This window comes from Balearica regulorum, chromosome 3 (assembly GCF_011004875.1).
Source record: "Balearica regulorum gibbericeps isolate bBalReg1 chromosome 3, bBalReg1.pri, whole genome shotgun sequence".
Taxonomy (NCBI): domain Eukaryota; kingdom Metazoa; phylum Chordata; class Aves; order Gruiformes; family Gruidae; genus Balearica; species Balearica regulorum.
In genome coordinates, this window is record NC_046186.1 from 72,041,888 (window position 1) to 72,069,227 (window position 27,340).

General features: G+C 45.2%; 1 protein-coding gene across 1 annotated transcript; it reads left to right on the forward strand.

Moving 5' to 3' along the window:
- Window positions 1-5,661: 5,661 nt before the first annotated feature.
- Window positions 5,662-20,299, forward strand: ZC3H12D (zinc finger CCCH-type containing 12D). The gene is given in 7 exon segments (XM_075750077.1): window positions 5,662-5,762; window positions 9,608-10,047; window positions 15,107-15,246; window positions 16,255-16,489; window positions 18,233-18,339; window positions 19,074-19,983; window positions 19,985-20,299. Coding segments are annotated over 6 exon segments (1,962 nt in total). The 5' UTR covers window positions 5,662-5,762; window positions 9,608-9,664; the 3' UTR covers window positions 20,172-20,299.
- The last annotated feature ends 7,041 nt before the right edge of the window (window positions 20,300-27,340 follow it).

Sequence of the window (27,340 nt, forward strand, 5' to 3'; positions counted from 1 at the left end):
GACAGGACTTTTTATTATCTGGGAGTTGAAAAGTTGGCTTGTTTTATTCTAATGAGAGTTCACACTTCCTTATCCTTGTTTCCTTTTCGTCAATGCTATCTACAACCTCAATTTCAGTATTGACCTTTGGTGCTTGTGGTAGTTAACAACCAAGAGAGAACAAAAAAAACCCATCTTCCTCTATAAGGTTGAGAGTAACGTTGAAAATGTCACAGCAGACACATCAGCTTCTTTACTTTGACTTAGTGGAGGCCTGTTTGAAGGAGAACTCTTCATGCTTTAGGCTCTCTGTTCAGAGGTTAAAGGCTTAAAAAATCAGCTCCTCATGGTTTTCTGTGGGATTCTCTTCTCCGTAACTACTTAAAAATATGATGTAAACTCTGTATGCTCTTGTAGTCTACGGATAAGAGGAAGTTAGAGACCTATTTTGTAGTCATGCACTGCAGTTCCTTTAGTTCTCTGTAGGCTTGAGGTGGACTTGACCAAAACCATCTTATGAATGGGGCCTGGTCGTAAAGCACTAAAGGCAAGTGCGAGAGGCCAGGGTTTTGCAACAAAGATCTCTTTGGTCCCATGGACATCACACAAATCAGTAGAAGTAGCATAAGGATTGTATACAAGTGGTTGGTGTTCCAGCATGGGTGACGTGAAAGCGGTTACCCAACAACATTCATGATAACTGCGTTTATCCTGGTGTGTGTTCTGCTTGATGGCTGTCAGCCTTCTTGCTGATGGCTTCCTGTTTTTCTTTTCTCAAAGATCATTAGTGTGAAACTCCCTGAGCATAAACCCAGGTTGTGCTCTGGGTGGGTTAGGGACCTGGCAACACGTAAGCGTTCTTCATCAAAATCCAATTTTGGCACAATGCCTTGGTGTGTTTGCTCTTCCTCGGGGATGTGTGCTGAAAGAGTTGTGCTGCATAGTCCCATGCATGGAAGGAAGAGCGTGCCGTGTGTTCTGGGCTGCCAAGAATCTTTGCTTTCCGTAGGTAAAGCTGTTCCTGCTTCCTTCCACTTGTCAAAAAACCCTCCACCCTAAAACCCATCCAAACAACAAAAAAAAACCCAACCCAAAACAAAGCACCCCCCAAACCCCCACTAGTTATTTGGACAAGCATTTTAATTGCATATTTAAGAAGTTACATTCAAAATTTTCAAGAAATTCAGAAATATTCCTGAATCTGTTACTGCTCTTTGTTCATCTCACCCTCCGATAACCTGATTTTTTCATATAAATCTTGTATGTTATTGACAGGATTACAGGTTTTGCTTGTAAGCTTCCTAGAGCATGGATAATGTCAATCCTATTGTATCAGTCACTTATCATCGCATACACAATGATAGTATAAGCAATTTGAAAAATGTTAAATTACACTAAGAATTATGTAAATACTTGTTACAGGGTAGTATTTTTGTGTAAAACTCTTGGTCTGGTTACTGATAGAATGTGCTTTTTCTCAGTGAGCAAGCCACTAGCATCTTGGTGAAACGCAGTAGCTGTGTTAAAAGGCAGCGGTAAAACGTACTACGGTTTAGGTCTTTCAAGCATACGATAAATCACTGAAGCTGAAAGCCACTTCCAAGAGCTTTCTGAAATCTTAAGCTGAACAGCCGTAAACTTTTGAACTTGAAACTTGTTTGGGACTTTCTGATTGTAAAAGGTACTTTTTATTGCAAGCCTAGTGGAAAACACTTGAGTAATAGCAGTATCTTTTTATATAAAAGGCAGAGGAAAAATAGATATTTTAGGCAAAAATGAGTTGGGATCCTGCTACATCAGATCTTAAGATGGGACTGTAATTTTCCAAGAAGTAAAAGAAGGTAGCATTGGCTGTACTATTGAAATCAGTTCTTCTCTGTGCTCGCTACTGTGCTATGGTTTTGGGGAGGAGGGAAAGGTGGTCATTTTGGCAAGCATGTAAAAATACCTCTTCTAAAGATACCAGCTCTTTACCAGCCTGAATACAGGATTGCCCATCAGTAACTGATCTGACACTCTAGCAAGACCTGTTAAGTTAGTGATGTAAATTTGGGGGGTTAACACCTATCCCCAAGTCAAAATTTCCAGTGTCTCCAACAGGGAGAGAATTTCACTGGCAGAAAATGTCTAGACTTTGACTAATAGTGTGTAAAAATCATGTTTAAAATTGGGAGCATAGCTTGTACTGTGTAATGGTGACTTCTTGTTCCTAGTGAACCAGGTGAATGAACTGAGGGAGGATGGTTTGAGGGTCTGACCCAAGCCTTGCTGAAGGCAGTAGGGAGATAATCTTGCTCAAGGCAGGGTGGGGAAGGTATTAATTCCAGGAACTATTTAAAATATTCCTGGCAGTAGACCTGCATTTGATTAAGCACTTGTTTTATCCTGATTGTCTTCTGCTGGTTAGAATTTTCACTGTGATACTACATCCACCTACGCTTGTTTGATTTTCCCAGCAGGTGAACTTTTTCAGATGAGGAAGACGGTAATAACGTTTTTCTCTGGTGCTGATGCAATAAATGACTGTTTCCTTTAGCAAAGCAAATAGCTCGCTGGGGTGTGTAGACCAAAACACCTGTGGTGTTCCACACTACCAGTTTCAAGAGAATGTTTTTTCCATATGAAAGTCTAACACCACCAGGAAAGTGGTTTTGCACAGAGAGCCTCCTTGAAAGTCATGCTTGGTCCTCATCGTAGCCTCCAGGAGCTTCCACAGCAAGTCTGTCTCGCTTTGAGGTTAGTAATGATTCTTTCTGGTGTTTCACAAACCAATAAATCCTCAGTCTTCAACTCAACATAGGAACATCCATTAGTGGGGGGATCTTCCCCTCTGAAAACTTCTCCTGCTGCAGCTCTTTCTCTCTTGGACATAACAATGCCATTGAGCAGCAATAAATCTTTGTGCTGGGAAAACTCATTGTGCTTGTCAGCGCAAGAGAGCACAGCAGAGAAAGGAAATGTCTATAAAACCACAGCCTTGGGCGCTCAAATGTTTATCTGAGCTGGTGAGTGAAAGGGTTTGAGACCATGTGAAAAATGAAATATGATCCTTTATTTCTCATGGCCTTCTGTCTCTCAACTAGCAATCACCTAGGTAAAGGCTCTGAACACATTCTTAACTGATTTCAGGAACTGGATAAAGGTCTTCCTGGCTGGCTATGACTTGAATTATGCTGAAGTCTTTTGCTCGTGGCTTTTTACAGTATATGGGTTTAGTCATTTCATTACAAATCATAGAATCACAGAATGGTTTGGGTTGGAAGGGATGTCAAAGATTATCTAATTCCAACACCCTGCCTGCAGGCAGGGACACCCTCCACTAGACCAGGCTACCCAAAGCCCCATCCAACCTGGCCTTGAACACTGCCAGGGATGGGGCAGCCACAACCTCTCTGGGCAACCTGTTCCAGTGCCTCACCACCCTCACAGTGAAGAATATCTGCCTAATATCCGGTCTGAATCTACCCTCTTTTAGTTTAAAGCCATTACTCCTTGTCGTATCACTGTATGGTCTTGTAAACAGTCACTCTCCAGCTTTCTTGTAGGCCCCTTTTAGGTACTGGAAGACCACAATAAGGTTTCTCCAGAGCCTTCTCTTCTCCAGGCTGAACAACCCCAACTCTCTCAGCCTGTCCTCATAGGAGAGGTGCTCCAGCCCTCTGATCAGCTTCATGGCCTTCCTCTGGACTCGCTCCAACAGCTCCATGTCTGTCTTGTACTGAGGACCCCAGAGCTGGACGCAGTACTCCAGGTGGGGTCTCTTGAGACTGGAGTAGAAGGGCAGAATCACCTCCCTCGACCTGCTGGTCACGCTTCTTTTGATGCAGCCCAGGGCACGGTTGGCTTTCCAGGCTGCAAGTGCACATTGCTGGGTCATGTTGAGCCTTTCATCCACCAACACACCCAAGTCCTTCTCCGCAGGGCTGCTTTCAATCCATTCCTCGCCCAGCCTATAGTTGTGCTTGGGATTGCCCCAACCCACGTGCAGGACCTTGCACTTAGCCTTGTTAAATGTCATGCGGTTTGCACGGGCCCACCTCTCCAGCCTGTCAAAGTCCCTCTGGATGGCATCCCTTCCCTCCAGCGTGTTGACCACGCCACACAGCTTGGTGAATGAAAGGAAATGAAATGGGAGTGCAAAACTATCTTACCTGATTTTCTTCTTGTTTCTTTTTATAAGCTCTGCTTTGTTCTTATTTATGTAGTAAAAAAATGTTTTACTGAGAAGTAAAAGTTAAAATGATACCATGCAGTGTCATATGCTTTGCTCTGTTGCCTTCCAGAATTATAAATAGCATAGCAACTTTCTCTTTCCTTTCTGATAGTACTGCTCTGTGGTGGTCTTGTGATGAGGTTCTGCAAGTTTAAATGGAGCAAAGAAGGTCCTTCTTCTCCAGGGATATGGAGTCAAAGGCCTGGGTGTTCTGCTCTTACAGCTGTTCCAGGCAGCAGAAAATTAAAATGTTTCTTTAGCTGTGACCTCAGGAACACTTTCCTGTTTCTGTAGCCACTAACCTGCCCAGCCAGACCTTTGTGGATGAGAGGAAGCTTTGTGCCAGAGGCAGGATAGAAGAGGCGGTGTGCTGCCCTTTCATCCTGTGGCTGCCTGGGCACTGCTGTGCACAGCAGCGGGGCAGCCTGGGTCCCAACAAGTTCCTGGGAGCCTGGGTGCAGTGCACAGGCATAACCATTAGCTGGAACCAACTGGGAAGCGGAGGTGAGGCTTGCTTACTGGCTACCAGTCTTTGGATTAAACAGGATGCCACTGCAAAGGGTTTGGCCACCCTCCTTCCTCCCACAAATTACGCAAGTAGGGGGGAATTTCTGGGAAAGGGCAGCCCTGCTCTGGTGTTGCCACCTTGTGACAGCGGCAGAGGTGCTCTCCTCCGGCAGCGGGGTACCCCCACCCTCCGTGGCCTATGGGCAGAGGCACTGAGCCTGCGGAGCTGTCTGCAGCATCCAAAAGGACCCAGAAGTTAACCCCTCCTTGAGTGTCCAACCCTCCCCTCTGCCTGCAAGTGGATTTGGGGCATGTTTGTTTGCAGCAAGGTAAGGAACAAGCAGAGGAAAACCTCCGATTTCTATCGGGCAGTGCCTGTTGGTCTTCGCTCTGGACAGGCTGCGTGTCTCTGAAGTAGTCTGCCAATCGAGGCACCAGTAGGTTTGGGGTTTGATATTTTGCTGTAGTCTCCCAGAGCAGGTGCCTGCAGATGTGGAGGTGTTTGTTTGAATGAGGCTTTGCAATATCAGATGCTAAGCAAAATACTGATTTTTTTTTTTTTTAAATATTTGTTTTTCCATGTGTCCCAAAGGTCAGAAATTTGCCAGACACAAGGGGAATGAGATGGAAATAACTTGGTAAAGCATTCCCAGTGGAAAACCTTTCACTTTCCCCAGAATTCATGTGCCTTTTTTGTACTGCCCAGTGTTGTGGATCCCTGCCAGAGTGGGTTTGACCGATCTTTGCTTGTGACTCAGAACAGAGATGTGTTGGGAACCTCTTTTCTTTTTTTTTTTTTTTTCCTTTCCTTTTGAAAAATGAAGTGAAAGTTTATCAACCTGTAGAGTTAAATGAGATCTTGGCCAGCCAAATGAGGAAGTAAAACCTTCCTATAGAATGAGTTCTAACCTGCTCACTGCACTTGTTTGCTCTCAGTTGATATCAGCCTTGCCATAAAGCCTCTAAACACGGGCTGATGACTTCCTTGTGAGCCCGGTACTGCTCTGAATCCAGCTCGTGGTTCGCAAATGGTGGGATGGTATTGCTGGGACGCAGCTGTCAGGTAAGGTGCAGAGCAAGCAGGGCTACCTGGGAGTACGGCTCGCTCTCTGGGGTGTTTGCTGTTGTTGGATTTGGCAAACACAGCAGGGAAGGTGGGGGAAGAAAAAGGCAAGTCTTTTTTTAGTCATGAAGACAGCAAGTGACTGGTCTTGTTACTAAGAGTTTGTGTGCATCTGTAATTTGTGAAAGTAAAAATTCTTATTTTTCTGAAAGCAGAGCAGTCTGTTTCTTTCAGGGAAACGGCTCCTGGAAGGGCACAAATGGGCTGGCAGGCTGAGGTGGTTTGCAGCGTGAGTCTCGGGGACAGAGGAGGAAGAAGAGTTAGCCCAGACCTAAGGCGTGAGGGGGAACGCTGTCGTGACAGGGAGCTGTTGCTGTGCTCCTGGTGTTATTCAGCGTGCACGCCTAGTTTAGAGAAGACTCAAACCTGCTCTGCCTTGACCGATGCCAGGTCTGGCTGGGGTCGTGTCCCCTCTGCCCCTGCTCGGGGGCTTTGGTGGGGCCTTTGGGGAGCCCCAGCTCCCTCTGAGTCAAGCTGGTCCTTGCTGTGGTTCTGTGGCCTGAGGCTGCTGGAGGTGCTGCTTAAACACACACCTGCCTGGCACGCCGTCCTGCTCTGACTGTTTGCAAGTGGAGCAAAGACCTGGTGGCAGGACTAGGCAAAAAAGGAGGACTTCTTTAAAGTCATTCAGGATGAGGAATTAGAATATAACCACTCCTTTTTTGGAAACTTTTTACAAAAATTTCAAATAATTATTTTCTCATCTTCCAAATCTGTCAAAATATAAAAAAGACAGAAGACCTTGACAGGTGTCTCTATTTTTTCGGTCAAAAGTAATTTTTTTTTAATACCTAAAATGTTAAGATTAAAATAGAAGGAAAACAAAAGCAGCTTCCCAACAGGATCTGCTGGGGTGGGGGGAAAGTGGCGGGAGGAAATCTAAGTAGTTTGAAAATGAAGGTCATAAAGTTTATAAATGGGATTTCACAACCTGTTTGTGATAGCAACAGTTGGACTCTGTGATGCACAATTTTTCCTCTTGTCATATGTTTTTTGTGCTGGTTATAAGCACCCAACTGACCTGTTGGACTTGGGCACGCTACTGACTGTTTACTAACGTGCAAGCTAGTGATTTTATTATCCTTTAATTCTCTCTTTAGAAGGGTGACCTCAGTGTTGGCTATGACCAAGGCTTTTATCTCAGGGTTGCAAACTTGTTCTCTCTGTGGTTAAAACCCTGCAGTCACAATATTACTCATTTTTAATATTTGGCCAAACTGCAGCAGAAATCCAGCGATTAACTTTGCAGAACTAGCGCGTTGCTGGTGATGGCTGATATTGCATCGTATCAACCCCAGGCAGCAACCCAGAGCTCAGTGTTTCCCATGCATTGCCCCAGCTCACCAAGCCGAAGGGCGTACAGAAGGGCCGAGCCTTGCAAACGCTGCCTCCACGTGCCGGGATGCAAAGTGAGCAGACGTGGATCACGGGCTCGGGGCTTCCTGCGATGGGGCCGGAAAAGTGATGCGGTGAGCAGCCTTCACGCAGCACGTGCTTGCGTGTGTTGCTGCTGGGGCTGCGAGGTGCGCGCTGTGAGACGGACGTGGCCTCTGCACCCTCTGCAAGCTGGAAAGCTCTCTGGTAAAAGTCTGAAGGATTGAACTGAACCTACTTTCCGACGAAATCCAGGACAAGCATACACGCAACACAACATGATGCTAATGTGGGAAATTACTCTGATATATATATATATAAAAGCATCAGAAAAGAAGTACAGGTTTAAAAAATAATAGTGATGGCTATTAAAATAGGTATTAATTATTTTCTTTTCAACCTGAGGGCAGCTAGCAACTGAAATTTTTCATTTACAATAATTTATTAACATGATCTAGACATAAAACCAAATCAAGTAGTACATTTTAAGTGTTTGGAGCCACTGACCGCACACCTGGAAGCAGGGTTTGCCACATTGCTAGCCCAGCTGTGACAGCTTCAGCTATATTTGGGTACAAAGATACATTAATGGATCTCAGTTCAGAGAGTAATTATTTCAAAGCTGAGAAACCATTTCAGTAATGAAAAAGCAGGTAAATACCTTTTCATCTTCAGTCCATGAATTAAAAATAAGGATTAGATGTAAAAATTGCTACACTTGTGGAGCGCACTGTGAGAAAAACCAGTCAAGCCTACTGGCTAAAATAAGCAACATTTTGGTATAGATAGCAAATTACACATGGTTACTGCTTTCCCCTTATGTATATGACATACTTAAGGTGTTTTTTTATTTTGCTGATGCTATTTGTCACTTCTAATAGAGTGCCAGATTTCTTCCACAGAGTAATACCTGAAAGTTACATGGTTAGGTAGAAAAGTAAAGGTCAAAGTTGTATGAGGTGAGTTTATTAACTAATTATCAGGTTTTCCTGCTGAACTAATCAGTTTTAAATGAACTGAACCCAATGCGGATTTCTTCTCCATAGCCCGAGGAGTCCTTAATGCCTTGGGGAGGAGCTGCACTCAGGCTCCTCTCCCATCATCTCCAGCCTCTCTGTGCCTTTCTCTAGATGGTTTTGGCTTCTGAGCTCCTGGGGTGGCCCACTGCTGGGCAGGGAGCAGGTAGTGGGCCGGCGGCGTGCAGGGCAGGCTGGGAAGGGGAATCGGTGGGTGCAATGTGGTTATGGCTCTGGGCTCATCATAGAGGTAGTTGTTGGGTCAGTTAATTCTGCATCATTTGCTGGCCACAATTAGTGAAGGGAAGAGGGCTGCCCTTACATCCTGCACGTGGGTAGATGAACCAGGCACAGCTTTTATCCAGGTGGCACCAATAATTGCAGAGATATGACAAGAGAAGTTTTGGTGCGAGCATGCCAACAGTGACCTCAGATGTTTGGCTTGATGGATGAGTAGTCACCGTGCATGTCCTGCTCTTGTCACACTTGTTGGGCTGAAGCAGCTCTGGGTATGCCTACGTGTGCTGCCCATCACCTTCAGCTGCTGGGTAGACCCGAAATGTAAACAGTGCAGTTCTGGAGAAGTCTGAAGTAGCTTTCTGCTACTTTTGCACACTCATTTCTGAATTACCAGTTTCTCTTGACAAAAAATATCCAAGCGAAATTGAAACCGCTTTTAAGATTGCTTGCTTCCAACCACTGCCGCAGCAGCTTTCAAAAAACAAGCCTCTTCTCTGAATATAAAAGCCCTCACTGAAATAGCAAATAACAGGAAAAGAGTAAAAGTCAGGCATCATCGGAACAGATGAGTGACAGAATTTCATAAGGTATGTCTGTGTATACACAGACACATACTAGGAAAGACAAAATATAGAAAAAAGTTCGGAGTTCCCAGCTACTTTGTGAACAACATGTTTCCTTAAAATCACTTGAAATTTGCTATACTTGTTGAGTTGCTATGGCATCTGAGCTCATCCAACAACATTTGACAGATTTTCTATCTGTGGCTCACAAACCACACTGAGCAAATTGAAAATCCCCGGTTACACCATCCTTTATATCATTTCCTGTGAGATAAATCTGAAGAACAAACTTACGCGTAGAGCGTGTCTGTGTAGAGACAGGCTTGCATAGCTCATGAAGTAGGATGACACCTCTCTGACATAACGCCTGGAGAGTGACAAACATCACATGGGACACACCGGTGCTTTTATAAAAAAGAGGGGACCAGAAAAATGCTGAAATATTCAGAGAAGACCAGACAGTCTCTTCAGAGAGAAGACAGCTGATCAGATAGTCTCTTTGCTGTGCAGTACTAGGCAAATAACTGAGATGATTGCACGTTCTTCCCTAACGCTTGCGTTTTGTTGTTTCTAATCTTTTCCTCACCTAAAGCTGATGCCTGTTGGATGAGGCTGGGAAGACAGGAGCACTGGGTTTAAAGGAATATAAATGCCTGCTAAGATGGCACTGGCCAGTTCACTTTCTGGCAAGCCAGTGCCACCACGCTCCAAAAAAGTTTCTACGGCAGGAGTGGAAGTGCACCAGAGCAAGCTGGATTTTTTCTGCAAGCTGGGCTATGGTAAGCAAGACATCTGCAAAGTGCTGGAGAACCTGGGCCAAGAGGCCCTGGAGGATGATGTGCTGAAAGAGCTTATTCGGATGGGGAGCAAACCTCAAGCTCTGGAGAGCCAAGCTCAACCTTCCCCGCTAAAACTTGTTGCCCGTGGATCATGTAGCACTTCACCAGGGTCGAAGTGGCTTGGAGAAGATGACAGTGATTCTACCGGTCACTTAAGACCCATTGTGATTGATGGCAGCAATGTTGCAATGAGGTAAGCTCTGTTTCCTAAAAGGGATGTCTCTTCCTCTGAAGTTTTTGAATTTTAAAGCTGATGGCTTGAAGTATGTTTTTTTCTTCAGGTGAGAGGTGCATTGATGTGTTTGATGTGTAATGTACGAAACACTGCTTATTCTTGTTCTTTGGCTGAGGCACAGCTTCTAGGGACTGGCTGTCTCTATGCCCATAAATACGCACACCAAATGCAATCACTGGCTTGCTCTGCATTTTGCCCTTTTACAAGCCGACAGCTAGCTAACCACCACTGTCCATGGCAGTATGATTCAGCAGCTCGTTCTCCCTTTTAGTTCACCATTGATGTTTACCTGCCTTTTTGAACGGGTACCTAGGATTCCTAAATCTATACACTGAACTGTTTCCAGGAAAAACTGATGACCATATAGACAGAACAGCCCAACTTACCTAAGGAGAGAGAAAATAGAGATGGGTGGCTGTGGTTCCTAACGACATCACAGTTGTACTGTTTTGACTTGCAAGCAAAGCCCAGTAATGTTCCCGGCTTGTATATTTTTGTTGGTTTTTGATTTGGCTTCATTTTTATGGAAATATCAGGAAATCAATAGTTGAATTTTGTACTAAATAGCCTAATTTCTTCCTTAATTAATTCTGTTTCTGCAAAAGGTCATAGCAACCCACCCTGGCCAATTCTATTTCCTAAGCAGTGTCTTGACACTGTGAAAGCACTCCTACTGATGGGAGCCTGGCACATCCATGGGGATGAGAAGTCCAAAGACAGCAGTGGGTTGGCCTCTGTTTACCAGAGCAATACGAACAGCCAGAGGCCCGGGCAGTCAAGAGTCCAGGACACATTGGCTATCCACTGTTTTTCCCTGTTAATTTCCTTTCCTGCTCAGCATGGCCAAGCCCAACCTGGGAGGTTGGGACAGGGTGGAGGAGTGCTTCCTGCTCCTGTTAGCTCTGGGTTGAGGTGAGATGAGACAAAGGGGACAAGCACATCCAGAGCAACTCAAGACTAAGCGAATTATGCCATCTTCTGGATGAAGGGAGAAATCCCAGCCGAAAAAGAGGGGTTCCTCTGTCAGGGCAGTACGAGGAGTGAGAAGTACACAACAGAGCAAAATCCCTCAGCCTTGGCCAGGCCGTGAGCTCGGTAGCCAGGTGTTAGGATCTCTGGACCCCATGTGCATTTTCACCCTAGACCCTCCTTAGGGTGTCCTTCTTGCCTCTCTACAGAAGAAATGAGCACCTGTCCAGGCAGAGCGGCTGAGCTGAGCACCAACCCTTTCATTGTGTTAGGGGCAAGGCTACCCCTCACTGGCCGTGTGCTCCATTCTCCTGCACAACCTTGTCCTCAGCAATTTACCAGGGCTTTTTTAGAGCAGGCAGAGGTGGGCAAGGCAGAGAACAGCATTGGTTCCAAGATGGCAGAAGATACGCCCTTGCCACCAAGCAGGAGGCCCAGAGTAGGTTGGTGGCGAATGAGATAATGCATGTTTTGAGCTTGGAGTGCCCTAGGAAAGCTCCAAGATCATTCTGCAGCACCAGCCCATGCATGGGAGCTTGACAGACAGAGATTATTTAAAACAAATGTCCTTACAGGTATGCGCAGCAGATGGCTTCACCTAGCATGTCATATTGCTTTCCTAGACCACATGCCCACCTAAGTGGGTTTTCAAGAAGCCACCCATGCTTCTGGCATGTAAAATGTAAATCTTTTTGTAGAATAATTTCCAAAATGTGAGGCTGAGAGATGTTTGCCTGCTAGATTATTGAAGGCTGGTGTTCTGCCATTTGTTCCTCATCTTTCACCTAAAAGGAATTAGAGGAATGTGAAGTACTTTTGAGTTTCAGAAAGGCAAAGGTTTTACAGCTCCTCTCAGACATCTCCAACCTCTGTCTTGATAAAGTTAAAGACCACTTGGCAGAATAGAGAAGACTATTGAGCTTGTTAGTTCGTACTGAACTGACACAGCCTGGAAGGAGCTGCTTTCCTCTCCTGGATTCCTTTCCAAAGCGGTGCTGAATGGCATTTACTTTGGCTAATGCAATGGGCTTGGTGAGTGCTGTCGGTATCCTTGTTTTAATTTTTCTGGTTTGCTGCTGTCAGACAGAGAAGGGCTGTTTGCAGCCTAGTCTGGGAAAAGGGTTGTTCGGTTTCCTTGCCTTGAAAACATCATCATCATCTACATCAACCATCAAAGTGCAGGAGAAGCAGCAGTTTAGGGATGAAACTGTCAAAAAGTTGAAACTTGGAGAGGCGGTTGCCTATGTGGAGAAAAGCACCTTGAGCATTTGTATTTCTGTCTTGGGACTGGTTTTCTGGAGCATTTCAGAGTTGGCATTGAGGGTCCATTGTGGGGTACAAGGTTTTGAAAAGGATGCATATGATCCAGGGTAATAAAGTGATTTGGTGGTCTCCAATCATCAATCAGCCTGTCCATAGAAACCAAATGGAAAATAACCTTGCCTTCAGCCAGTCTCACTAGTCAGATACCTCAGTACACTTTGCATTTCCATCAGATGTAATGAGAAAATTAACTCTCTGACAGCCCATCCATAGGAAGTGGGCAGGGTGGTTTAGCAAGGCTAGTGGAAAAAAAAAACAAATCAAGTTGTGTTACTATGAAAAGGGAACAGTTGTAACCCTATTTGCTGCACACCGAAGAGGCTATCTAGTCTCGTGCTTGCACTTTTACACCAGGTTTTAAGCTGTGATAGGTACAGAGACCTTTTCCCAGGCCACCAGAGTCCTGCATTAGGCTCCCTCCCTTCTACCAAAGCTGTGGATGATGCTGTGCCACGGCCAGGTGGAGACAGGGCCATTCACAGTTTTCAAAAGGAGTTATTTTGAATAAACTTCTCAAAGGGGTTGGAATTGCACAACTTAAAAAGAATCCACTTCATGGTAATCATGGATTAATTGCTGGAGTCAGAGCCAGGCCACATTGCTGCTTTGCTTTCTGAGAGATGGTCCCTGCTGATCTGTGACCCAAGTGCAATGTACCCTGCTGCTGACAGGATGGAGAGTGATGGGACTGAGTTACGACAGATTGGTTACGGTCCACGGACTATGGGGGTGCATGGGAAAGGTGACTGACAGGAGCCAATCTCTTGTCAGGCAACACAAATTCACTGCACAGGTGAATGAAAAGGTTTAAAGCCCCCAATCCATTGCATGGCAGACTCGGTGTTCCGTTGTGTCAATACTGCCGTGCACCATGTGTGTACATATTTTTTTAGATACACGGTCCCCAAGTTGGGCTGTAGCAATATAGCAGTAGCTGGATTAAGTGCTAATGCTGAGAAACAATTCCAGGTGCCTCTTCTCACTTGTTCTGCTTGTCCTTTTGGCTGAATCACTTGTGCTTGAGTGCTTTACCTTCTGCTCTGGGGATACATCTAGAATCACTTTCCTAAAGCTGAAAAGGTTGTATGTATGAGTAGTCAATGTTAAAGCAGGCTGTTAAACTTTGAGTCATGGCATTAAAGATATACCTAGTTTTCCTTTTAAAGGTTGTTATCTGAAAAAGTCACCTGCACTTCCAATTCACTTGTCCAGCTGACTTTATACCTATCCTGAGGAGATCCTATCCTGTGTAGATCCTACCCTTTGAAACCAATCAAAACAGTTGTTCTAGAATGGAGACGAGATGTGTCAAGCACTTCAGAATACTTATTATTGGTGTGGGCTTTTTTTGTTTTGGTTTGGTTTTTTTTAAGACTTCCTGATGCCTGGGTAGCTACTAATAAACAATCAGGTTTCCTCTAAACTGCACTATTTTTCATTTGTGGCCATGCACTGAAACTTTTATTAGGGGTAAGATGGAGGTCTGATTATGAGGCTGATCTAGGCAGAACCTAGATTGAATTCCTGGGGGATGGTGGGGAGAGAGGCATTTAAGACTGCGGCATCCTCCTTGCCTGGTCCGTCACTGCAGGTATGTGTAGTAACCGAGAGAGTTGTTTACAAGTACATTTTGCAGAGGTCAAAGCCTAAGTGAGACTGCGGTGATATTATCCAGAAAGCTCAAAGTACAAGGATGAGATTTCTGTAGATATAGTGAGGGCATTTATCCATTTTAGGATGGATAGAGTTTATTTTTGTTTCCTTGTGCAGAGGTAGTTAACAAATTACCTTCCTTTACATGTGCACTGCACTGTAGTCAAATTTTAGATAAGAGAATGAAAAGCAGTTAGAACTTCTAATGGGGAGGAGAAACTCAGGAAGAATATCACCCCTAACAGTTCTTCTTGAAGTTCTTCTCTGTGTCTTGGTTTGAATATTGATAATTCTCCAGAACTGGCCTTGCCTGCATCCTCTGCAGTGCCTGTCCTTGGGCTTTCCTACCTCTCTGTGCAATGAAGACAAAATCCACCAACTAGGGCAAGATAAAGATGGGCCTGAGGTGTCTGTGGCCATCTCCACTGAGGTCTTGTCCCTTTTTTTCGTGTCCTGGGTTAGGTTCTCCATACTTCCCATCCTGCCTCTTACCGTTTTCCTTCCCCCATAGTCTGGCTCCTGTTTCCAAAAGAGGTCAGCAGCTGAATGACCTGCGATCACACTTGCAGCCTCTTCAGACATTAAAATCCCTAATGGCACTGTTGCCACACAAGAACATTCCCACATTTTGTTTCTCATAGGAGAGCCTGATGGGTTTCTGCTTGTGCTGGGAGTAACTCTCGCTCCTCAAACCATTATCATCAGACAAGGCAAATGAAGGGTCTGACAGAGCCTAAGATCTTCCTGGTACTTTAGGACCCAAGTCCATCCAGATATAGATGGAAGCAACAGGCTTAGGTAGCAGGCAGGTCATAGAAATGGGGGATAGGATACCTCTGTTTTTAAGTATCCAAACTGCTTCAGATAACAAGTTTCTGGTTCTGCTGTTTGTATCCGTCCAACCAGGAGACACTGCCATATTGTTTTCTTGGAAACTGGTGAATGACACAAAAGCTGTTGGTTTTGTTGCCTTTTCATTACTGGCTCAGTTAAAGAGAACTCTCAGCTTCTTGAAAGCTTTGCCTCACCATCCTCCTCTTTTCTTTTTTTTTTTTTTTTTTTTTTTTTATAGTCACGGAAACAAAGAGGTATTCTCCTGCTGGGGAATCCAGCTGGCAGTGGACTGGTTTCGAGAAAGGGGGCACACGTACATCAAAGTTTTTGTCCCACTCTGGAGAAAGGAGCCCCCTCGACAGGACAGTCCAATTGCAGGTAGGTCACCACCCTGGGCATAATTTGACAACCATTTGGTGCAGTTTGGAGGCAGGGGGTGTGAAGACTCCAGTACGGTTTTGCTCTGTAAAGACAATCACAGTGCAAGTTGTGTATCAGGTTTTCATCACTTAAACTAGTCATTAATTTAATGCCGCATGCTCCTGGCTAGCAGCTAAAACTGCATACAAGTCTTTGTTACACTACTTCGAGCCTTCTGCTTCAGAAGCACAAGTTGCTGCCAGCTGAGTTAAAGAGTGACTGGGTTTGTCAGCTCGCAACGAGTCTGCAGAGCTTTTAAGGCCAGCCAGGAGGCAACAACATCGTTTCACGCATTATCCAAAGGCGGCAGTATCCGAAGCGTTCACTACTGTATGACTATTACCTGTTAGCCTATTGCCCTGATACAGGAGCTACATGGCTTCCTCTTCCCAGAGAAGGAAACGCACCAGCTGAAGTCTCTGGAGGGTGGCGAGATTTAGTTTGTATGGAAATAGATCTGCCAGATTTATGCCAGCAGCTTGGCATCTGCAGCTGCAGATGAGGCGGCTGGGGATCTGCTTTATCTGTGTAGCAGGAATGACAAGAAGCCAGAGTGTCCTCAATGGCAGCAAAAGAAGTTTCTTTGTTCATTTATTTATTTTATCCCCCAGTAACGCTCCTATCAGGGCTGGTTATGAGCCTTCTAGCATCTAGTGTGGTAAAAAGGGAACTACAGGGGTTCAGCATATCTCTGGTGTAGAATTCAAGCCATCCTTCCATGGATAAGAATTAAAAATTAAAAAAGATGTCTCAAATTTTAAGATTAGGTGCTTTCATAAAAGACCTAATTTTCAAGTTGTCAAATAGCCACCAGGTATGAGTGCATCTGAAAATCACACCGCTTTAAGTTGCCTAAAGTGCTGGAACATCTTTAGATTCCTGTAGGTTTCTAGCACATGATTGAGACCTGGTCATTCTTAATTGATATTTTTTTCCCCCTTCTATTTCTGCCAACCACCCCACCAGACCAGCACATTCTTGAAGAGCTTGAAAAGCAATCAATTCTTGTGTACACCCCATCCCGAAAGGTGAAAGGCAAGAGGGTAGTTTGCTACGACGATCGCTATATAGTGAAAGTTGCTTATGAGAAAGACGGAGTCATTGTTTCCAATGACCATTACCGGGACCTCCAGAATGAAAACCCCGAGTGGAAATGGTTTATTGAGCAACGACTACTCATGTATTCTTTTGTCAGTAACAGGTAAGAGACAGTTGTTGTTTAACAATCTTGAATTTAAACGTTATGGGACAAATCAGCTCCAACATCAATGCACCTCCCATTGGTAGCAGCGTACATGAGCTTTTCTCTGAAAGGAATTTACTGCAACTTTTCTTATCTCATTTCTTTAGTTGCTGTCCCTCAGCTTTGGTCTTCAACCCTCATGTCACTCTTCAGTGAACTTCTCTATTTCAACAGCAGCATTCGTAATCAGCTCTGCTTCTTGCCAAACCAAATTGGGATGTTAACCCAAGGCTTGGTATCTTTTAATTTATATTTCCTATAGGAAACAGAATTAAATCCATGAGAGGATGCTGGCTATCTGGCTGTATTTTTAATTCCCCTACAAGGCAGAACAGCACTTTTCCCTAAGCTTTTGTAATCGTAACTTTCTAGAAGAAGCGAGATGAGAAGCAGCCTCTCTGGCCCTTAACCATCCCCATTGGGAAAGGTTTTGATTAAGGCACTTGCGCTGTGCCTGCGAGGCCGAGCTGTGTGCTCCTCCGTCTGTACGGACTAACCTTGTCTGAGTCTCCTGGTAGCAGAGGCATTCGTTAGCCATCAGTTTGGCTGGGGAAATGCACTCGGAGAGATCCAGTGTGCACGGGCGAGTGCAAGTGGAGAAGCTGCCTCACATAGCGGCACTCTCCGTGGGTCAGGATGGAGACTGGGCTCTGCCGCCACTGAAATTGGATGTGAGTACTTGGCAATGGGTTTCAGTTTCCCTGCAACGTTGTTCACAGAAATGCAGTCGCTGAACATCAGCATACTGTATTTCTTGAGACTCCAGCCCATTATCTCCAATACCACTAGGCTTCTTGCCTAGTTACTAATGGGTTACAAATACTTGTATGATATTTTCCTTCCTATTTCATAGGGATTTGCCAGACCTTTTCAGAACCCTTCCCTCAGAATGTCTAGCTGTTACTGCGAAGCCTGTTTGAGTAGTTTCAGCAGGACCTTCTTGCACAGCTTTGGGAACCTCTCTAAAACCACAGCTGGAGGTCTTAGTCCCGTTACGTGGATAACCAAACTCCCCGTGTGCCTCGTTTCCCCTCCTGCCCACGACTCCATCCAACAAAGAGTTGTTCCATGAGTGGGTGCAGTGCAGACTCATTTGCAACAAGTCCAGAGATGATAATTAGTTTTCTTCCTGAAGTATCACATTCGGGTATAGAAGAATAAACAGTTTTATCTGAGCATTTTGCAGGCCTTGTAGCTAGAAGCCTTTACTGAAAAAAAAAAAAAAAAGGCTGGGCTTGTTTATCACACCACATGCATGATCAGCTATAGCTCTGAATTAACTGCTGGCTTGTTAATCCTCATTCTCCTACAAGTATTTAGTAAGAGAAAAGTGAGTTTGCTGTGGAAAGGACTGATGATGAGGATCGCGGTGCTGGGAACATATGAGAGTTTGCAGCTGCTTCAGAGAAAAAAATGCTGCAACGGCTGGGACTGCTGGCAGCCGGAGCTACACCAAGCTGCCATGCCTCTCCAGTTGTTTTAAGTTATTAGGAAAAACCAACAACTACTGAAGCTGAAGCATTGTTGCCTTCACAGGCAGCAGGGCACTGCGTCTAGTAACGCAGCCTGACTCCTGAAGGTCAGGCCACAAAAGGATCACAAGGACTCTTTGCCCTAAGCTTGTGCCACAAGCTGTGATGCCACTTCAGCTCCAAAAGCTCGAGGTATTTTTGTTACCCCTGTGACTTTTTCCTTTTTCAGGTTTATGCCTCCTGATGATCCATTAGGCCGGCATGGACCCACTCTTAATAACTTCCTCAGCAAAAAGCCAGTGCTTCCTGAACCAAAATGGCAGCCGTGTCCCTATGGTGGGTTTCTCTCCATGCTGTGAACTGCCACCCCTCTTCCTCCTGCCCCTTGCTTCCCAGCGACGCTTTCCTTTGGCTGAGGGCGAGCGCCGTTGCCGTGCGCTGTCCTGCTTCGTGTGGTAGGGACTTGGGTCTGGGCTGCTCAAACATGTGCTGCTTTGTTCCTGTCCTGCTTAAGTAGTTTCAGCCTCAGCGGAGGCAGCAGCTGTTTCTGGGTCCTCCATCCTCCCCTGCATGCAGCACCCAAAGCAGGCACCGTGGCTGAGCTGACCCCCTCTCAGCCTGCACACACTTTTTATTTGGCAGAGCGGACTTGCATTGCAGCGCTTGGGCAAGGCCATCCACACACTTCCCCGGTCTCCCCTCCCAGCAGCTTTCCAGTAATATGGAGGTTTCTCACATGTAAATCCCTATACCATTTCTTAAAGCAACCCTTTGTAGCAGCAGTTCTCCCAGCTCACTGAGAGCAGCAAATGGACCATAAATTAGTTTCAGACACTTCCAAAATAGCAGAAACTTCCTTTCACTGCTGTTTCACCCTGCTATTTAGGTCAGCAATATTTAAATCTGGGGTCAAAAGTACTGAATTGGAAAATGGCACTTCCTCTCTTTGCTGTTTTTGCTCATCACGCCACTGCAACTGCAGAGTGCTGGGGAGAAGCGATGAGTACGTTAATCGACGTGGGTGCTAGTGACAACTTTCTGTTGTTTTTTTTTTTATTTTATTCTTTCAGGTAAAAAATGCACCTACGGCAATAAATGCAAATTTTACCACCCGGAGAGACCACATCAAGCTCAGCTCTCAGTTGCTGATGAGCTCAGGGCCAAAATAAAGGTTCCATTAAGCCTGGGGAAAGAGAAGAAGTGCAACCGCTCGCCGTACAGGACCGGAGGAGAGCCTGCACTGCCTGACGCGGGCACAGAAACGCTGCGAGAAGCCAGCGGCTGTGCAGGAGCTTCCTGCTACCCAGGGTGGTCCCGGGGCAGCTGTCCTGAGCCACCGTCTGGTGCCTGGGCTGGCGGCCCCAGCCCTGACCTAGGGCTGGACCAGCGGTTGCTACAGCAGGAGCCACTGCGAGACCAGCCGCTCCTGGAGAAGATGTCAGCGTTATCCATCGGTGATGACACCTACAGCTACAATCGGTCCATACATACCTCTCAGGACAGAGACGTGACGGACAGCCCTCATTGCTGCAGTGACCTCAGGCACAACCCATACTTGCTTCACCACCCCCACAGCCTGGACTGCACCTGCCTGCCGGGGTGCCCTTTCCAGCAAGCAGTGCTCCCTCCTGCGCGGGGCAGGAGGCTCCCAGACCACAGCTGGCCTCGGGAGTGCTGCGGCACGCACGGGATGGGTCAGAGGAGCCGCTATGTCCCTGATGGTGCTCAGCACAAACAGACCCTGGAGACTCAGCACCACGTTTTGCCGCAGTCCGCAGCTCTTCCCCATGACGCGCTTCACTTGTACAGGGAGCATCAGCTGCAGCAGCAGCACTGTTTCCCCAGCTGGCCCCCACGGCAGCCCTTTCTGCCGGACTCCAGCAATGGGCTGGGCTTCTTCCAGAAAGCCCATACTTACTCCGATGCCTCTTACAGTGACTACTGCCCCCCCCCAGCTGCAAGGCTACCCTCTGCCCAGCAAGCAAACACACAGGGAGCTGTGGTCCCTTTTCCCTTACGGCGAGGTGAACCGCGTCATGGCTTTGTACCCCAGTATCAAGGATATTGCTAGCTTGACTTTACTGATTCAAAGACACAGAAGCCTCCAGATCAAGCCTTTCCCAACAAGCACAAGCCCTGGGGCAAAAAGATGCTACTCTGGGGCTTAACTAAGCGTTATTAAAGGGCTTTATGGCAAAGATTATAGCTGTTCCAGGAGCACAACCAGCTATGTTGCATGGGGCATCAAGTCAAGGCAAATGCTGCTGTTCACTGCCATGGGATCTCATTCACCTCCCGTGGAAGGGAAGGCAAAGGCTCAGGGTAACTGGGCCATCAGCATTTGAACCTTGCTGGTGACTGATTTCAGGATGGCATGCATCTTCATTAATGCCTTGTAACACTAGACATGTTGTTAAAGTCCTAACCTACTGTTTAACTACCAAAAAAGAACCATGCTCCAAGGTATCCAGTAAAGGGCTCTCCATAGACCGCCCCCCCCACCCCCCCCCCCGCCCCATGACTGCTTGCTCAGCTAGCATAGAAAGTAATTTGGCTTATTTCCCCTAACCCAGGGCTGTGCTGTCTGCCAGAAGGCATCTTTAGGTCCACGTTATTGCCTGATACAGGCCCAGCAAGCTTGCAAAGATCCATCTTGCTTTTATGAACCGGTGCTGTGAACACATAGAATCCCTAGCAGAGGTGGTGGAGGTGTACCGGAGCACTAGAAGATGGCTGCAGGTACGTTTCTCAGGGATCACGCACAATGTAAGTCAAATCAGGGAAGTCATCTTCAATGTAAGTCCTGGTGCGGACTCAGGGCTCGGGGTTGTTAATTCAAAAAAGAAGAAATCCGGGGGCGAGGGAACTTTTTAAAGCATCTCTGTTTCATCAAACAAGAAAACTATTGTTTACTTAACCCTTAATTACCAAACATGGTCCCGTAATGCAATTATACAGCTGACCTATGATTACAAACATTTAAACTGTGTGCTGTGGGGACGTGTTTGATTTCAGTAAGATGTAAAGCTGCTAATCTCTGCATTATACCACTGAATTCTTCAGGTTATAATACAAATATTAAGCTTGATCCTGAAGGTTTTTGGCATTATACCAAAGTCTAAGTATGTCAGTATGACATGTTTTAAAAATGCTTTAACACATAAAATGGTCATCTAGAACACTTTGTTCTGAATAATGTAGTCTTTTTTTCTTTTCCCATTCCTCTTAGTACTGATGCTTCATCAAGTCCAACATTAGCAGCTCTCTGCCCCTGCAGTATCTCTGCTAGGGTTCTTCTCTGAAGTGCAGCTGGTGATGTTGGTCCCAGGCAGGAATTAAACACAGCCCTCACTGACAACTCTGAATTCTCTTGCTTTTGAAAAGGTGACTCAGGAGTAGTAATTTGCATTTAGTGACATTATCACATGATGCATTTTGAAAGTGGTGATAGTTTGACCTGTTTCCCTCTGGAAACCACTGGCAGCTTTTTTTTGGTGGTGCTGTTTGAACAATCTTAAGGAAGTAAGTATACTGTATCAATTCAATCTCTTATGGCCATGTGGTTGGTTCCAAGAAATTCTAATTTAGAGTTTAGAGGTATGTTTTATCTTCACAAAACATGATAGTTTTTCTCCATATGTCATGAATAATCCACTAATTATACTCATAATATATATAACTGGATCACCAGAATGGCTTATAAATTTATCCACTGCATATTACATAAAGATTAGCAATGACATTAAAACAAAACTATGGAACAGACACCCTGAACTGCTTTGAAAAGTACTTGAGTTCTGCAGCCATCCTTAGTTGCGCTGAAACATGCCACGCACCGCTCTTAACACATGGAAGCAACCCAAGACATTTAATGCCTGTTTTGTGCCTATGCAAGGCCAGGCTCATCGGCTTGCCTAACAACCTGTACCGGAGCTTTCCCAACTACTGCTGTGTACACACACACACACACACACACACACGCATATATATATACACACACACACTTGCTGAGAAAGTGTGATGCAGAGTAGGAAAATACCTTCCACAAACTGAAACAGAGCAAGTTCCAAATGACAGCATTCAGAAAATACACACACAGCAATGGAGCAGGATACAACCTTACATGTCAACATTTATTTTTATGTCTGGAATGTACGTTACATATTTCAGTACAGAAAGCATTTAAAAATCTATAGGAAAATTGGCACGCTGCCTTTATAAAGTGCCCTTGGCTTGCTGGAGACGTGCATAAGCTTTTTCTCCTTTTCCTTTGAGGATGCACAGGAATTTGGTGGTCATTCAAAACCCTCTCTTGATGTTTAATAACTTATTTTTCTTTCATTTCTGTCTTATTTACTAGGGAATCAGTAAAACACATAGAATGTGCATTCTGCTGAGAAAACGTCTGAGAAAATAAATCAGACTTTGGCACTAAACAGAACTTGATTTCTCTTGGCTCTTCTGCTCACCAGAGGGGGTTTCTTTCTCATGGAGCTTTTGTTGGAAGGGCAGCTCAGCAGCAGTGCTGTGTCAGTGTCTGCTTGAGATGAACTCTGCCACTGGCCACGAGCCCACAGAAAGCACAGCCTGTTTCGTTATTTCACCGCAGCACAAGCATCTGGGACTCAGGAGTCTCTGCTGCAGAGCCTTTGGCACTTTCCAAGGCAGGAGGATTTCTTTTTGGCTTTGTCAGCTCCTGAGGTAAGGGAAGGGACTGTTAAGAGAAAGGAGGAGGCAGCTTTTGCACAGACAGGGTAGGAGGCTGTTGCTATTTGGTGTCTCTGCTGAGATGCATTCGAGTCCAGCTCTTGCTGCCAAGTTGAAAACGAATCCGTAAATCCCAACAGGCTCAGAAAGTCCTTGATGTTCTTTGCTTTTTGGTTGTCAAGACTCTTTTAGAAGAGGACTGAAGCAGTGGGAGCAATCCACTAGGAGACTGGCTGCTTTCCTAAGGGGGCTTTACAGAGTAGACAATTCATTTTAAGATTAAAAAAAAAAAAAAAGGCATAAAAGAGACTCGATGACTCTTCCCTTCTCTACTCTCACCCTTTCCCCAGAAGTTAGGAATCCACAGACACCCTCCTTTATGAGGGGCTAGGGAAACTAGATACAAATATTTCACTGAAAAGTCTTGGGTGAAGACCCCTGTGTGACAGCTCCTCCATATAAATAGGGGGAAAGAGGGTGCTCATCTGCACCCAGTGTAGTCCTGGGTGGCTCACAGTACCTCCCTCCCACCTCTTCTTGAATATAGAAATTTCTCCCTCACAGAGCATTGATGACAAGTGTAATAATTTGGTGAGCTTAGATACCATAAAAATGAATGTCATAAGACAGTCTATGAAGTAGATAATAATCTCGCTCTGTATCAAACATTTGTATTTGCCAATTGTTCTGAGTTTTGTTAATATTTTCACTCACTTCCCATAAAAGCTGGCACAATTTACAAGCAAACATCTGACTTGCAAACAATTAAATAGAACAAGACAGGTTTCATGGTTTCTCTCCTCCTTAAAGAAGTTGGATTGCTGGGAAAGAATAAGCAAGCCTGCCAAACGCGATAGACCACCTCTGCAAGTAGAAAAACCCCAAAAGCCTTTGGTGAAAGCCTTTAACAGCCAGACTCCTACTTAGGACACAGGTGCTTTACATGCATATCTCTAAGACAGTAATTTCGATATTTTCTTTCACCTTTTGCATGGATTTTCCCCAAGCCAGGAGTCAGAACATCTCAGTTTTACTCTTAGAGCCGTAACCCATTCACTCTGCCACCATAAGCCCTTTGCTTCTCTGCCTCAGGGTACACCTGCCCTGCATTCGCTCACATACATACAAGACCGCTGTAGTATTTACCTCTTAAACACTGGTGGGACTGGGATGCTTCGAACTCTTGAGAAGAACAGTTTAATATTACAGCGCCACTTGTCATTAGCATTATTAAGAAAGTGCTGTGACTTGCGATCGACAGTGAAAAGATTTTTATAGCATTTTAGCCACGTCCCTTCAATGCCCCAAGTTGGGCTCGCTGCCTTGAGGTCTTGCAGGAGGAACTATTTAAGATGTATTGGTGTGCTGATTTGGCAAATGCAATCAAATTAGACATACCAATGCAGTAAAGCTGTGAATACAGTGATTTGTGGAGACAGCAGAAGCAAGATAGCAAGGCAGAAAATCAGGACAACACATGCCGGGCTGACAGGCAGTAAGGAAATTAAACCACATGCCTCTGCCGATGAACAGCAGCATCAGAATTGCTCACTAACTGCACTGCCAGCTCCTCCTCTTTAGCTTTCCTGTGTCACATAATTTCCTCAGCTTCCCTAATTTTTCCACATCTTTTTTCCCCCGTTCTCACTGAGCTCAGGATTTCCATCACACTCTCTATGGAGTAGGTGACAAGTTACAAAATGCTTCCCTGTCCCAACCCCTCTCCTTCCTTTCCTCTCCACAAAACCACACGCCCCACCCACTGCCGCCCCAAACTCTCGTTTCTTCCCTTCCTTTCTCCATCCCCATCCCAGCTGCTCACCTCCTCCCTTGCCTGGGCCAGGTACTCCTCCCACTCAAGATAGCATCTGTTCTCTCCCTTCCACCCTGCCCTCCAGGTGAAAGGGTTTTGAGGTTCTTTTTTTCCTTGTCTTTTTTTTTTTTTTAATATTGTTTGGGTTCAGTTGTTGTTAAAAACATGGCACAGATACCTTCAGCCTGGCAGAGACCTGATATGCTCAGGCTGTTTTCCCATCCTGCCTTAAAGCAGCCTTCCTAGCAAAAGCCATTGGGGAAGGAAAGAGAGGCAAAGTTACATTCACAGGTGCTCACGCTGACTTCGTACAGCTTTCTCTTCTCTAAAGATCAAACAGGATGCTAACAGAAACTCAGCCGCCATGCTCTCTTAACTACCTTAAATCCCACTGTAAAAGCAACATTCAGCCTTCACCTACTATCACCAAGACTGTGCATTTGAGGGAGTTACTAACGCTAATGGTTTCATACAGAAGACTAGTGGGCATTAGAACACTGAACAAAACCATAAACTAGAAGCAGGCAGCAAAACACAGATGACAAAAAACCCCAGTCAAACTGGACAAACAGAAATAAATTTTTAATACAAAAGTATTAAAAGAACTGTAGTGCTGGTAGAAGCAAGTAATGTGTGGTACAATAAATCTCGGAAAGGTGCTGCTGTGCAAAGTAAGGTTGAAAAGGGTAGCTGCATCCATCTGCATACTTGCAACACTGAGCAAAGTGGGGCCCAGCTCTCCTGTGACCATCAGCTTGCTGAATTTAATATCTGTAATTAAATACCTGCAGAGACTCCAAACAACTGCGAAAACTGCTAAATAAGAAGCAGTATCAACTATAGTAAGTGAATAAACTACAACATTGAACATAAAGACAAGACAAAGATACCATCGCTGTCTGGCAACTTGGCTTCCAGATTAGATCTAGATTTACTACAGGAATAACGTTCTCCTCGCTTTGTCAGCAGAGAGACAAGAACTGCCTAACAGGACTAAAGAGCAACCAACACTTGCTAAGGGGTGGGTAAGCAGGAAAAGCACAGAGGAATGGGAAGGCTTTTACCACTTGAAATGGCAAATGGCAAAATGCACTTCATAAATAAAACCACATTCTGCAGCTCCAGGGAAACCAAAGGCATAAATGCCACGGTAGCCTGGCAAAGGCTTCAGTCCATCCGAGCACTGCTCCAACAGCAGTGCTAGAGAAATTTTAGCTGGGAAACAAACTTGACTATCACTTGTTATTGCCAAAAAATACACAGCTATTGGCAGGCAATTATAAATGTTACTCAAAACTATCATCGGAATGAGAAATACTGAGTTCTCCCCACAGGAGGTCCTGTTAGGAAGAGACTGAAGGGAGTACAGAAGCTTGTAAAAATGTTATTTCCAGCAGGGAAACATTCTCGGATAAGAACTTCAGCATCTGAATAGCCTTTTGCTCATAACGTAATATATGACACGTGGTAGATTTGGAGCCCTGGCTTCATTTAAAGAAGCAGACAGAAGATCTTTAAACCTTTAGAGCATCTTTATTAAGTTACATAGTACATATTTAAGCCTTGCAGAAGAGGAAAAAAAGTTATTATCATTTCAATCTGAAGTCAAAATAACATAATATTACAGAACAGAGAATGCAAGTTCTAGATGAGTAGTAAAGTAGGAAAAAATACTCTCCAGTGGTTACTTCTGTTCATCTTTCATGATATTGCATATGTAACCAGGGATGGCAGTTGGGAGACACTGGGTTAGGTCAGCACCTGCACTTTGCTCTTTGATGTTCTGATATTTTTATTTGTCCAAAGGAGCTTAAATAGAATCATTGAAAGAAAAAGTATAAGCAGCCAAGTGGAATGCCTCTAGGAAATGTCTAGCAATTGACATCTGTAAGACATACACCAACACTATATTTTTAAAAAACCATGATGGCCAAGTCCACCACAAGGTGTCAATGTGGTAGCACTAGAAACAGGATTTGCTAACTCCAGGGCTGGCTTTCTCAAGCCAGTCCCATCCACTCGCATAAATCCCATCAGCAGGAGTTGCACACACTTCAGCCGTGTGTGGAACGGAACCAACACGGCACGGCAGCACATGTTGGAGGGCTGCACCGTGGAGTTCAGGGTCTGCTCGGCACGAAGACAACTTTGCCCAGGCCTCCTGGCCAGGGAGGCTCCTGCGGGTTGAAAGAAATTAATGTACCCACAGGCGAGGCTTGATCACGTCGGCTGAACTGATTCTGCCGCCTTCTGCTGGCTGCTGCTTCATACACGGAGCTGAAATACACTGCATCGTTAAGCATTTACACTGTATCTTAACTTTAGCCCGTGTTTCATGTTTAAGCAGCCCTTAAAGTGCTCACGGCAGCTCAGACTGTCTTTGAAGCTGCTGCACCGCATCAGACTGTGGAGCAGGGCAAGCCAAACATGAGGTCACTTGACTGACAGGTTTCAGAAAGGGGGCATTTTAAAGAATCCACCCTTTATTCCGTCTTTTTATTCTCCCCTCACCTGTGGCTCAAGCTATGGCTGCCCTGATATCCGTGGCTCGGGATTTATCTTGGCTGGGGCCCAGGCGTTGCTGCCAGGCTTCCCTTTCAGGGCAGCAGCCCTGGGAAAGTCAGTCGGGGTTAAGTTTAGAGTTCTAGGTTGGCACATTCTTAACGCAAGCCAAAAATAAGTGTGAATGGGGATCAATTTTATGAATTTGCTGAGCTGCCAATTATATTTTAAAGCTGAAATCTGAAACTAGGTTTGCCAATTGGGTAAGTATCACAGCCAACCCTTAGACAGAAATTAATTGGAAAAACACTTTCT